The 14,813-nt window shown below is 32.7% G+C and overlaps 1 protein-coding gene across 2 annotated transcripts in view; it reads left to right on the forward strand.

Annotated features, from left to right (window-relative positions):
- The first annotated feature begins 7,058 nt into the window (after positions 1–7,058).
- LOC118186782 (uncharacterized) overlaps positions 7,059–14,813 on the forward strand; it is a 43,049-nt gene continuing 35,294 nt past the window's right edge. The window contains exons 1-2 of one of the 2 annotated variants that reach the window (XM_035356924.2): positions 7,059–7,300; positions 13,547–13,638. In XM_035356924.2, the coding sequence (XP_035212815.1) occupies positions 7,187–7,300; positions 13,547–13,638 (206 nt within the window). In that variant the 5' untranslated portion in view covers positions 7,059–7,186. The remainder of the gene's footprint in view (positions 7,301–13,546; positions 13,639–14,813) is intronic. The other variant, XM_035356925.2, reaches the window with a different exon arrangement.

The raw sequence follows: 14,813 nt of genomic DNA on the forward strand, positions 1-14,813 counted from the left end.
AAAATTAATAAAATCTATGAACAGAACCTTAATACGACTTAAACACTCAGTATTCTAATATTTATACAATTTATTACAACAATGATCGCAAAGACATTTTTCATTTTCTTTTCAGTTAAGCACGTAGTCGGGTACCCATCCTTTCCGTTTTAGGCACTGAATCATATTTTCTTCGTGGTCTTCCTCACAAATGTTACAGAGAGACGCACACGATGTGAAACAATATTTTTGACTAGTGGGTAACTCATTTTACCGAAAGCGGCGCAGTTGGCGTAATATTACGCCTAATAATTAAAAGATTCGACTTAAACGGTGGTTTGACAATCTGACCTTGTTCTGCCCTTAGTGGATAAATGGCGCTACCATCTCACCAAAAAAGTGCCAGTTAATTCTTGTAACTCAACATGTTCTGACGTATATCTTGAAGCGTCAAAAGGGCTAAATTCTTGTGGCCCCACTCTTGAATATATATCATCAATATGTTCATATAATGTTCTGTACTGTGCTTATCATCGTAATAAATGTGGTGTATGAACCTTGGTGAATACTTAAATGACTTACTACATGTAATTATCATCCTATAACCACATCTCTGGGATACAAGGAGGTACCATCATACCCTATAACGTTTTTGTTTTCGTACCAAGCGAGATGTCTTTATAACCAGGATCGGTTGTACTTCTAACGTGTTAAACTCATGCATTTAAATTTAGGTGGCTCGTTTTCTTCTTTTCATTAGCGTTTTTAATGTAGCAGCATACTGGTGAAATCACTTATAACTCGATTATGTCTGTCAGAACTTTAACAACGCACAGTACTGAATAACACCGATCTCCTTTTTATATAGTTTTGATTTAGAACAATTTAGAAAGAAAAATGCAGTCCTTTCTGGTGTGGTAAACTTAAAAAATATTAGATTTTTTTTTTCTCTTTTAGAAATTTTATATGCTGGATATTCTGTTGGAATAATTATTGTATTCGACTGTTGCTGAATACTCAGCATAAAGATCGGGTACATTGGATAATGGTTGTTTTCTGAATACCTGTTGATAACAATAACTACAAGGTTTCGACAAAATTAGCAAAAATATCTTCCTGAAGACATTTAACAAAATTTTACTTTAACCATGTTAACTTAGTTGCATTTTGAAATACGAACCAAGCAATGATGAAAGAGAAAATGTGGTATGAATGATTCAGATTATATGAAAGAGAAAAGTGCTTTTGATTATACTTTTATAAAAGCCTGTTTTATTTATAAATAAGCAGCAGAAAGGAGTTACAGATTAGTATAAATAAAATATAACTAATAATCATGCATATAAGTGGTATTTCTTTACATTTGTATTCGTAAATTATTGAGATATTATTTTCTTTATAAAGGATAAATTTCCTAACATATATATTCAAACATATATATATTGAAAATGAGAGAATAAATAATGTATCAAATAGTTCCAAACTACATTAGAAATGTAAAATTTTGTAATTCGTTTGAGAAAAACTGAGTTTTTAATTGGGGTTTCTCGTCTGTAACAAATCTTTTCCTTTTTTTAACCACAGTGTCCACTTTTCAACACATAATTTTATGCCCTTTCTTTTCCCTCTCTCAATAGTTTATAAACACATTAAAACAGAACTATGAATTACAGTGTATACCGAATTCATTTATTAGATGCAGATGTCATAAAATATGGATCCATGGTCAAAATAACAGTTTTTAAGAAGTCCAGCCACGAAACTAATTAAAAGGTCAAACATAAGGAGCGTATTTCCAAATTAAACTGGTTGTCCTTAAGATTTCAAGTTAACACTTTAATTGTAATTTACTTACTAGCAGTTGTTACTGATAACAAGAAAAGGAAAAAATAATTTAAATAACCCTAGTAAATGTTTTTGACCTTCAGTGAAAATTTCCACTCAGCCGTTGGTAAGAAACTCTGTTAACATGAAATATTGCTCTGTTAAAAAAAAAAAAAAAAAAAAAAAAAAGTACATTTTTACATCCTTCAACTTGCATACCCTTTCAATAGCAGAGATGGATCCAATTTTTTAAAGCACGTTTACTTTTCTTTTTACTCTCAGAGTCATTCCCTATTAAGATGTAATGAGCTCAGAAAGCTTCCTTCCAATTTTATATTTAATACTATTTTCTTCTGTAAAGTGTACAAGATACAAGGTAATAAATAATACATAAGAAACATATTTCAAGAGCAGTGCATTTAAAAATGTAAATGTTGTTTCATAAATAACCTGTGCTATTTTTCTTTGGTTTAAAAGCTTTTTAACTTCCTGTACTATTTAGTATATTCATCTTTTCTTCCGTTTGAACCACTCTGCCTACACTGTTATTGGCCCTTCTCATTTTTTTTTCCATAAATTTTATGTTAAGCTTGTTTATTTTCTGCACTTGAGACAAAGCCTTTCAGATGCAAAAATTCTATGGAGAGAAGCTTTAGGACTTTAAGTATTCCCATAATATCTGAATATTTATTATTCAGTGTTAAGTGTCACACCTATTATGTTTTAAGCCTAAAGTAAAAATTCTGCGCATATCCAAAGAAACTACACAGATGATTGTATAGAAGTGTTGATTTGAATTTGCTTTTATCTTACATATATCTAGAAGTCATGAATTTACCATCATTAGTTTCGTTATTTTACTGCCCAGTGGCGAAGTGGATAGCGCATTGCGCAGCTGCATCACAGGTCCCGGGTTCGATCCCCGGGCTGGGCAAGGTTGACTCAGCCTTTCATCCCTTGAATGGGTCGATAAAATGAGTACGAACTTCGCTTGGGGAGTAAACGCTGGAGGTCCTGCGACAAGCTGACCAGAGCATATGCTGATGCATTCCGGGGGCCAAAGTTAAGAAAGCACATTTCGGGGCACCGCAGGCCGTGGCCCACTACGGCTGTTGCGCAACTGAGTTTAATTTTATTTCCCTAATTTGCAGATATATATCAAATTCAGAGGTAATATTTGAAGGACATCCGTTAGATAACAAATGAGCATGAATATCTGTTCTAGAATTTTCTCCTACAGAATTGTTTCTGAAAGTAATGTGAATTCTCGTTGTTGAGTTGAAAGTAATGTGACCTCTTAAATCAGTTAAAACAATTACACCAGAGCTGTTCTCTTCATATCAAGTTTAGCACGCTCTGTTTTATTGGCGGTTGCCCAAACCGGCACGGCATAAAGAATTATAGGTCTTATTAAGGTGATATAGAGAGTTCTTTCGATTTTGAGTGATAATTTAGAGTTCTTGCCTATTAGGCTGTAAAGTGCACAAAAAGCCGCATTTGCTTTATCTGCCACTGCTTTCATATGATAGGCGAAGGTGAGCCGGTTATCAATAATAACTCCGAAATATTTGTAAGAGCTTTCACGCGTAACAACTTCATTCTTAATTTTGATCTCATTATTGATAATTACACTTTTTCTGTATCGTCTAAAAAGAACAGCACAACATTTGCTTGAGTTTAAATTTATCTTCCAATCCTCACAACATTTATTAACGATGTTAACTTAACTGCAATTTGTCCATGGTGAGTAATGGGCTAAGTGAATCCGTGAGGACGACCGTGTCGTCTGCATATTTCAAAATTTTACAGTCAAAAGGACTTGGCAAGTCGTTAATATAGATGTTGAAAAGATAAGGGGCGAGAAATGTTGAAAAGATAAGGGCTCCCTGTGGGACTCCAGTATAAATTATTTTCTTGCGAGAAATAGCATCTCCACACTTGACTTGAAAAGTCCTGCGTTTAAGATATGAAATAAGGAGCTGGGTGAAACTAACTGGAAGCAGAAAGTTACTAAGTTTGTGGATTAGTCCTGCGTGCCACGCTCGATCGAAAGCTTTTTCGAAATCGAGGACGCATGCAGCGACTGCTTTCTTTTCCTGAAAATTATTTGCAACATATTCAACAAGGTTCAGAACTTGATGAGTAGTTGAATGTCTACTTCTAAAGCCGAATTGTGAGCTATCGACGAGATCAAGCCTTTCAAGGTGATTTGTCAGTCTAATTTTGAGAATTTTTTCAAAAACTATCCCCAAAGCAGGGAGCAAGCTAATAAGACGGTGACCAATTTAGGATCTTTTCCCGGTTTGGGGATGGTGATAATTATACTATGTTTCCATTGTTACGGAAAATATCTCAGTTTTATGCAAGCATTAAAAATTTTTGTGAGCAGAACACTGCATTTTCTAGGAAGAGCTTTGAGAGCATCGTTACTAATTTCATCAAAGCTCTTTGCTTTTCGGACTTTAAGGTGTTTAATTCTCTTGGAGACGTGAGTTCAATAAAATTAGATGGGGTGCTGCCTTTCAGAGATTAACCGAGTACAGAATTTCTTCTTCAAGCTTAGTGTTTTCTTCAGGGTGTGTGATTTGAAAATTTTTCCTAGCTCTTCAGCCATTAAGTTTGCAATCTCAGCTTCTGAGTGGTGCGTGACACCCATGTGATTAATAGGAGAGACGAAATTGGTCCTGCTTGTTCTTAGAGACCGGGCAATCCTCCAGACTGAGTTCGGTTGTAAGTCCATATTTTCAAGTAAGAAATCCCATTTATCAGAGCGGAATTCTTGGATATTGTTTTTAATTTTCCTATTTAGGTAATTTAAGTGTCTTCTGTCTTGAGGATTTCGGGATAACTTCCATTGTTTTCTGGCTCGATTTCTTCTTTTAATTAACTCTTTTATTCTATTCGGGATTATTTTATTCTTAATAGCAATTTGAATTTTATGCGTAAGTAAGTAGACTTGAATTTCAAGACCACCTCAGTGATTAAAGTGATTAAAACTACAATTACAGAATATAATAAGTGATTAAAAAAAACTACAAACTATAATCAGTGATTAAAACTACAATTACAGGGATAGTCTTTAAGCTGGTCAGTGAATTCGCTCCAGTTAACTTTGTAAGAAATTTTCTTTAGGGGCGGGAAAATTCCGTAAAAATCAAAGCTTATCAGGAAAGGGTCAGACATCAAATCTTCATGAACTTTCAGCAGAGGAGTAGTACTTATATTTTTGAGTAGCACAATATCTAGAATTTCACCTGTGCCGTTATGATGCAGGCGGGTAGAAGTGTGAAGGACAACAAGCCTAATATCATTACTTAGCAGACAGTTGTTCAGAATCCAGCCATTTGCATTTACCGTCCTAATATTCCAATTATGGTATTTTGAGTTTAAATCTCCCGCAATTATCGTGGGATAATTTGTAGAAGAAAATATGTCAAGATCGGAATTTAGGAGAATTCTATTCGGAGGAAGATACACAGCAATGAACAGATACACTTCATTCGTGGTACTATAAACAAGTATGGCAGTATTTTCAATAAGGCTATTTGCAGGGAGGTGAATAACAGAGTATTTTATATGATTTTTGATAAAAATTGCGGTTCCTCCACCTCTGTTATGCGTTCTCGAAGTTTAATTTTGTCATTCCCTTTAAAGTGGGTCTCGTTAATTAGAGTTATGTCAATCTGATTTTTATGTAAAAAAATCTCCGAATTCGTGGAGTTGATTTTTAATGCCTCTAGCATTGAAATAGCAAACTTTCAAAAAGCCGGCCTTGGCTGCAATCACAGTATTAATATTTTGATTTGAACTAATATTCACAATCAAGATTAGTTAAGTATTCGAAGGCTTTCCTGCCAACTTCAAGTTTTACTAATATATTTTTAGCATTTTTAAATTCATTGAATAATTCTTTCGCTTTTTTTCACCTGTGTTTTGAACCAATCAAAAAAGGTGGGTGGGTCTTCAGTTGGTTTTTTCCGTTTAACTTTAGGGTTAACATTAGGAAGTGCAGGAAATTCATCATCCTTTAGTTTAAATTTTCTTGCTTTAGCTGCTTTTAGTTTCTTATGATTTTCTATGCTTTTTTGAATGTTTTCAGAGTGCTGCGAATAACCGTTATACGATGAGACGACCTCAGCAAAGGTCGCAGATGGCTGGTTTTTGCTCTCTAGTTAGCTTACAAGTATGAGTTTCATGATATTCGGGACATTTTTAACAGCGCGCTTTATAATGACACAGGGGCCGTGTGTGTCCATAGCGCTGACACTTATGTCACTGCACGGGCCCTGGTCACGATTTATACGTTTCTATGCGAACATCTAGTCCTCTTAGGGTCTTGATTTCATAGATCTATTTACCTGCTTCATTCCTCTTACATTCAGCTACAAAGAGCGGGAGAGGGGTCATGCTACCATCTTTAAAGCTTTTAGGCTACCTAATCTTTCAATAGGAATTCCTTCATCCTTGATTTCTTTTATAACTAATTCAGTATTAGTATTTCGTGGGAGTTTTCTTATAAGTGCTTTTATAGGCTTATGCGACTGGATTTGAAACGTGTGAAAGGGGATGACCCTATCCTTTAACATTTTAGTGACTACTCTGTAGTCTTCGGAGTCAAAAACTTTAATATTGAGAGTGTCTCCAGTTAGGTTACCTTTAACTTTGAGTGAATATGCGGCTCGCATCCTGGAGAAGAAAATGATTTTTTCGAACAGTGTTGCCATTCTTGGCTTTGAAATCGTTGAGTTTCTTTATTAAAAACTTTTAAATGCTGTACAAAATATGAAATAGATAATAAAACAAACTCCAGATTCTAAATGCCTATATTCGGGTGGAGATGTACATTATTCAAAATTGGATAACTCTAGGTATATCTTGAATATATTACTGGAGAAATCATTATTACTATTGTTATTATCTCGATTGTTATCATTACATGATCCCTTTCCCCCGCATAAACCAATAGTATTATAGTTAGAATGCGAAAAAAATTATTTAACTTAATTAAAAACATTATTAAAAAACTATTATTAAAATTATTACTTACGAATTAAAAAAGTGCACATAGTTATGACTTTTACAATTTTAAAATAATTATTAGCATTTAGATATTTTTAATAAGCAGCATTAAAGCTTAATGCAATAGTTTATGAATTTTAATTTAATATTCTTGGAAACATTTTGCTGAAATTTTCCGTTTATGTATGTAAATGCATGGGATTATTTTTGTAATGGCAACAATTTATCTGTCCTATCACAGAGCTTTATGATTTGCTGCAGTTTGAATTTCAAGATGTATTCATAACATCTTCAGATTTTGTTAAATGTATTTGTGTGATTAGAAACCTGTACATTACTTTTATATACTTAATTTACCTTAATTATGAAATCTTGTGAAGATAATGAAGATTTGTTTTCTACCATATTAGCTGAGCTTAAATCATTGGGTGTGAAAGTTCCTAAAGCGAAGAAATTAAAGTCAGGTGTAACAAAACAGGTATTTACTTCATTACACATTGTCAATCGCAAATTCAGTACTGATAATTAATCGTCTTATGTTCGCATTAATAATTTTTTTAAAACTTATGTTATTCGGAATTCGCTTCTATAAAAGTAATGATATTTAGATTTCTCTAAGATATAAAATTAAAAGGAATATAAACACGAGTTAAGATACCGATTTCCAATTAAAAAAAGTTTCACTATGCATTCATTTTTCGTAAATCATATGCTGCTTATTTCTTTTCTTTAGGAATTATGTATAATTTGATTGTTTATGAATAAATGATTGTATATTGAGGTTAAAATTTTCCCTTGAACCTTTTAAAGTTTTCCTTTAACTTTTTATAATAGGAATAAAAATAAGCCTGTGGATCTTTTATACATATATATTATTGAGGTATTTAGTATTATAACAGTACATTTTTATTCCTTATGAAAGTAACTATTTTTGCTGTAAAGCTTTAAATTTTGCATTTGTGATGCAGCTGTGTTTCAGAGCAATCTAAAAATAATTCAGCAATTTATTATTACTTACATGTATAATTGAGTACATATTCTTCTCCTGTCATTGATTTTAGGCAAGCATCAATTAGTTAAAATTATGGGTACTCTTATGTTATCGGGACCCGGATTCAGGAATGTAAGCGTGTACGCACGTGTGTACGTATGTATGTGCATACATAATATACATATATATCCTTACTTACATACATGAACACATACATCCATACACACACGCATACATATACATTTCTGAATCCGGTCCCGATAGTAGAAGAGTACTAAATTAGGTTGATCTTTACAATATGGTAACTGGTAGTTTGGCGACATTTTAGAGGTGATAAAGGTTACTACCTGGGATTTTGGTAATAATGTGAGCAGTACTCAGTTCCGATTACGCAATATTTTGTGTGAGGGAAATGAGAGATCATGGGATATGTCATGTGATATTAATGGACGAATTACGGTTCTTTAATTGGAAAAAGGGGGAAATCAGGAAAAAATTGAAATTTTGTATTTGGCTTTATTCTGTGTTGTGTGAAACAGTGTTCGTGAATTTTTGGATCCCATGGCCGTAACTAAAGTGAATTCGAAATGGGTATTTATGTATGTATTAATTTAATGTATGTGCTCATTTATATTTTAAGTAGTGTATTTGAATTTAATTATATTTTAATTAAATGATAGTTATTTTGTGAATTTTATGTTTGTAGGAATTTGGTATACGTTTTAGTTGAAGTAAACGTGCATGGAAATAATTTAAATATCTGACACTAAGTATTTGTTATGATTGCGGTATGAATTCGTTGGTGATGTGTATAATGTAATAGATGATTTAGAAGTAAAAGTTTTTGGATATTTTATTTATTTTATATGTGGAAATGTTCATATTTGGAAAGGGTAAATACTTTTTCGCAATCAGGTAATTTCATATATGTTCTTTTTACCGGGTTTAAAGATTGAGAAAATTGTCATGTATTTTCGTGAAATTTTTCTAATTTATGAGAAAAAAGCAGTGTACATGGATATAGTGAAGAGTGTGCGCAATGCCATTTTTGTGCAATTCTGGGATTTTTTTTTAAGTAAAAATAAGTCGGCGTGTACATGGTTTATGTGTATGTGTTATTTTGAAAAACGCGTAAGGAGTACGGTATTGTGCACTTTTTCCCAATTTTGCAGTGAATATTTGTCATGATTAAGCAGTTTTGTTAGATAAAATTTCTAGCATGAGTGTAATTCGGCTAGTAGATTGTTGGAAGAAGTGTTCAGTAGATAAAAAGAAAAGAAACATGTCTTTACTTCGTGAAGACAAAATGGCGGCGGGAAAAAACAATAGAGGGTTGCTGTAGGAGAGTTGGTCGCCAAATTTTCGCCAAAAAATCGCCAAGTTACCATAATGTAAAGATCAACTGTAAAGTATGTTAAAAAAATAGGATCAATTTCTTTAATCTTTTACTTGTGGATATTCTTAAATATCATCTTCAAAAAACATACTAAATTCTTTAGGGGTGCTCATGTTTAGATTTTTGGTACAAGAAGCATGTAAGATGATTAAAAAGTTTTACATGTAATAAAATTATTATTATTAATATTTACTTCTGTATTGTGAAGCAAATGTATAATTATGGTAACAAATTGCCAATGATTAACTGAAACAGCCTTAAAAAGTATTTACATTAATGTCTTGGATGAGTGACTGTTAGAAAAATTTCTTAATATATGAAAGAGAAAGGAAGCCTATGAAACATAAGTTATGTTTTTATTTGGATACAGATATTTTTAGATAAAATTTAGTGTTTTTGGTCACGTTGACAGTTAATTTTGCTATTATGCTGTTAAAACGTCTATATCAGGCTGCTCTTCCTTTTTAACCCAAATGGTGCTGGTTGATATTTAAAACAAATATTTTTTTATGAAGCAATGCTTCCAGGATGGCTATTGCACAAAACAATGTTGAATAAAGTATTTTAAAAATAACAAAAGCACTCACCTTCTGTGTTCTTGGTTGTGTCTTATTTGTCAGCTTCGGATGACAATGACATACAATCTGTGTAGTCCTAGAATGAATCATCCTCCTCCTCTTGATTCTGGTACCCAGGATGCCACACAAACTTCACAGAGTAGGAATAAAAAATTTCAGGGTAAAAATATATTTACAGTTACCCCTTGGTGGTTTTTGGCGGTACATGGATACCGAGTTTGTGCAATTCATTAACTTATTTTGGCTTGCGTGCCGTTAACTCCCTTAACTTTAACCATGTACACATCAACCTATTTTGACTTAAAAAAAATATCAGAGAATTGTGCAAACTAGACATTTTGCAATCCCCCTGTCCTTGTCCATATACACGTCAAACTATATTCACTTAAAAAGTCAAAGAATCAAATGTGCATGCGTAAAGCACACACACATACACCCCCCAAAAAAAATAAATAAATAATAATAAAAAAGTTGGTAGTGGCTTTTGAGGTCCGGATTTTGAATCATTGGACGTCCGGATCTCAAACTTTGTACTGTAATTTATCTTATCAGGCATACTCATTTAGAGAAGACTCAGGACAGCAATCAATTATGACCCAATTATCATAGCCAGCTACGGAAACCAATGATCAGTTAATAATAACTGAAATTAAAATAATTCATAAGTGATACCTACTGCATGATACACGTACTAAGTGTATCACATATAATTCGACTGTTAAACTGAGAAAATCCAATTAAATTAAACTCAAAATACATTAGTCATGTAAGTAAAAGCGGCTATCATAACACTGGGGAATCTATGTGTGGGGCTGTATAAGAGATATAGCCAAATTTTTTAGGAATTTTCTCATATTTCTATACTGTAAGGGAGGGGTCTTTTTTGACAGGCAACTCGGGTATTTATTGCAGCGACATTCAACACACAATAAAAAATGACCATCGGCCATCTGTTGGTTTTTCGAGCTGTTGAATATAATGATGACATTTCATCAACTTTGTCTACACCAGTTTTTATTGCATTATAAAAGTGAATTATTTCTGGTTTCTTCGTATTGTCACTTTCATCAATGGCATCATCGTGATGCATTGTAGATAATAAAACTACACATTTTGATTTTTTTAGGCACATATGATACTAGTGTCGCGTTTGTTTAGAACACAAATATAGATGAATAAATTTTCCTAGTTTTTTTCCCCGATGAACTTGGAGGGAATTCCACCCTTGTTTCTCTTCAGGTCTACATGGATAGCTTCTTTGTAAAAGTTCTTTTGATATAACTCGGATAACTTTTGATATAACACGGTAACAATGGATAATTAGTATGAGGATAACTCGTATACTAATTATCCATTGTTACAATTCTGCCTGATCCAAAGGGGGGCACAGGCATTTTGCAATTTCAAATTGGGAATTTTCAACTCTAAAGGGACCTTCAGGCTGTTGTCCTGTGTATGTCTCCATGTTATAGCTGTAAAGCTGTAAGTTCTAGAATCTATTAAGGCAAATAGGTACTTTTCCGTTTCGCTGGCGCAAATCTCTCCAAGCAGACTTTATTGGCGACAACATGCAGTATACACATAAAAAATGTTAACAAATGTTAGTTCTAAGAATTTTTTATTTTGAAGGCATAAACATTTTAATATCGTTTAAAATTTTGTAAAAAAGCCAATAAATAAAGACAGTAAATTTGTAAAAAGACATTAATTTAAGAATTTATTATGCTTTCATAGTTCAACATCCTGAATCGCCGGTTCTTATCACGTGACCCCAAGTGATATTATCTTACTTAAACTAAGCTACAAAAATCAAAGTCTCTCAGTAATTATCTACATTAATTTCAAGTTAAATCATAATTTTGAATACAAGTTTAATTGCAAGAATTATTTCAATTCATATGAATAGCTTACTCAGAAATTATGTAAAACCACAGTGCTTTTCTTCGCTTCTGCATTCTCATTAAATTGATGAATTTAACTCTTAACTTTGCCTTTTCTATATTATCTCAGTAAAATTGATGAATTTAACCCTTGACTTCACCTTCGCGTGAGCGGTGTGATTGCATCCTGATTGACTTAATTACGACGAATGGCCTTAAAGCATAAATTTGAACTATCTGATAAAAATTCTATGTAATTTTATGCCAGTATTGAAAGAAACAATTTGATAAGAAATGGCTAAGACTTGTTTTGAAAATGAGGCATAAAAGGTTACCAGCGAGGATATTCCGTTTGGCATCAGTTGTACCATTATTGGCGACTTTATCGCCTGTGCCAGCAAAACAGAAAAGTGCCGGCAAATATTTTGATTCCATACTTCGCCGGTTTGCTGGATATATTTTGACGAAAGGAACACTGTCCTTGAAATTTCTCTAATTTTTCGTCGATAGTAGCATATTCACCAATAATGTACATCTTTTGGCAATTTTCATTGAAATCAACAAAAAATTCTCTCATAGCCTCTAGTTTTTTCCTAGCTTCACAATTGGTCACATTGTCTAACCATAGACACCTGAGAAGAAAATAAAATCTTTTATATGACATTGTGTTCTGTAAAATTTCAACGCCTGATCCATCAGTAGCCCACAAATCTTGCATATTTATATTTGACGATTTATGCCAGCCACACAGATATAAAAGCCTAAAAAGTGCTCTAATTTCCACCTCATTTGTCGTTTTGGCATCTCAATCGCTGATTTTCGGTATGAATATTTGTACACTCTACAACGGATCGCATCATTTTAGCATTGAAAAACAATTCCCAACTTTCTAGAGGCTACATTATATTGCGTGCAGTTCCTTTTAATCCTGGTAAATGAGTTATCATATTTTGAGAAGACGTTTTCACTTTTTGATTTGGTTTTCCTTTCTGCCAAACTGTCTTATTTTTGCTAATGAAAATACTTTTTACTAAATCAGGATTTCCGTTGTCTTTATCATTCTGCTCAAATTCACTTTCACTCAAATTTACTGCTGTCGTGAAAACTGTATATTTCTTCATCAGATTCATTTTCACTATCTTGATCAATTTCTTCTTCAAAAGACTCAACTCTATCTAATAGAGTTCTTAAATGTTCCATCTATTTTTCATATTCAGTAAATTTACATTTGCAAGCCATTATCTATCAAATAATCCAACAGACCAACAACGGAAACACTTGAGAGCACAAAGCTAAACCAGCTAAACTGCTACTAATGAAAAATTTTGAAGCAATAACGGTAAATTCCAAGAAATGATTGCTTCTCTCGCAGAAAAGAAAAGTAAAAATAACAACACATATTCCAAGAGGAGTGTCAGACCGAAGGATTCATTAACATGAACTATTTCTAGTCAGGGTTGTTGATTTTCGACACATGGGGTAACTCTGTACTTGCATAATTTCGTCCTGGTTAATGTTGTTTTTAATGTCTAAGCAAAACAAACCAAATTCTGAATCTGCAATTCAAATTCCTATAATGAATTCATACCCTGATTCTCTGACATTCAGTCTTCTCCAGTTCCATTTTTTTCGTCATCATCTAGTTATGTTAACTTAACCGTACCTTTTTGCTCCAAACATGTCCAGCAAGTAAGATATTGATGCAATGTTATGCTAATGTTAACATGCACTGCATTTTTTTATGTTGTTTTTTTGGCTTATCTTGTAACACTGATAAAAAAATAATGAAACATGAATGTAGTAATTCAGTAAATTGTTCTTATAAGTAATGCTTTTGTGATTGTTATAATTTAATTATAATCTGGTAATATTGTTTTAGGAGAAAGTATCACAAGAGACAGCAAGCAAAATATTTGGAGTTAATTTGAGTGAGCAAGAATGGGTAACTGAGGCTGATTTCCTTTTACCAAAGTATGTATAAACACATTACCATTCTTTTTCGGTACTTATGTATTTTTCCATTGGCCATTTCAGCAAATAGAGATTCATTAAAGAGCTTGATTTAGCACCAATAAAGCAGGGTCCGTATGGGTCTTTTAAAGTCCTTAAGAAGAATAAATGGAGCTATAGGTTTGGAAATTTCCTTAGGCTTTTTGGAAATGATTTTTGGCCCTTAAAAATCCTAAATCTCGATGAAAATTTGAAAATTGTCCTTAATTTTTCTTATTTTGCATTTTAATCATTTTTCTGCTACTGTCAATCTGTCCGAGAATTAATATTTTGGATGAATCTAAAATTCAAACTATGCGGCATGTAATGAAGCCATCACAAGTTGTAAAACAATAAGAAATAATTGGTTACTTTGGAATGGAAGTTTCCAAATTTCTGATTACTTTTCATGCAGTCTTTCAAATAGGTGTTATCAACAAAGTACCATCTTATTTGCAATGGAAAAAAGAGGTTTTTGAAATTTGATGTTAACCTTACCTCCATGCCTTGACATACTGTAATGAAAATGTTACAGTAAGTATCAAGAAGGTTGAAGTTTGGATTTCATAAAGCTTGCACTTCCACTCACTGGAATCACCACATATCTGGAAATTTTTCATGATAAGGACAAAAAACATGAGTAGTACATCTGAAAAAATTCTGCTGGACCAATTAAAATTCTCACGAAAGCAAAGCCCATGGCAAAATGAAAAATGTATTACTAGTGTTAAAACATAATAGACTGTTTTGCAGTAATATGGGTTTATCATATTTATTAGATAATTTAGGGAAAAGCAGGTAAAACTTAAGTTATGTGAATTTTCATGTCGTAGTATTTTGTTTTACAACTTTTATTACAGGGTTTGTATAATTTTTAAAAGTACATAAAAGTCCTTAGTTTTTTTTTTGAAACCATTTTTGGACCTTAATTTCGGCCAAAATCAGCAAAAGGTCCTTAATTTTACTTATCTGACATTTATGCCTGTTTTTCACGACTGCCATTTTGAGTGTGAATTTACATTTTTGAGGAATATTTTTTAGTGATGCATTGAAAATCTGAAGTGAAATATGTATTTGATGGGTTAATATTTGAATTCTTTACACTACTTATTATATACGGTGGATTACCAGAGCTTTATCCATGAGGCGCTGCCTCG

The sequence above is a fragment of the Stegodyphus dumicola genome, chromosome 12, assembly GCF_044657685.1.
Source record: "Stegodyphus dumicola isolate Sdum_Otavi_A_Nest chromosome 12, ASM4465768v1".
Lineage (NCBI taxonomy): Eukaryota > Metazoa > Arthropoda > Arachnida > Araneae > Eresidae > Stegodyphus > Stegodyphus dumicola.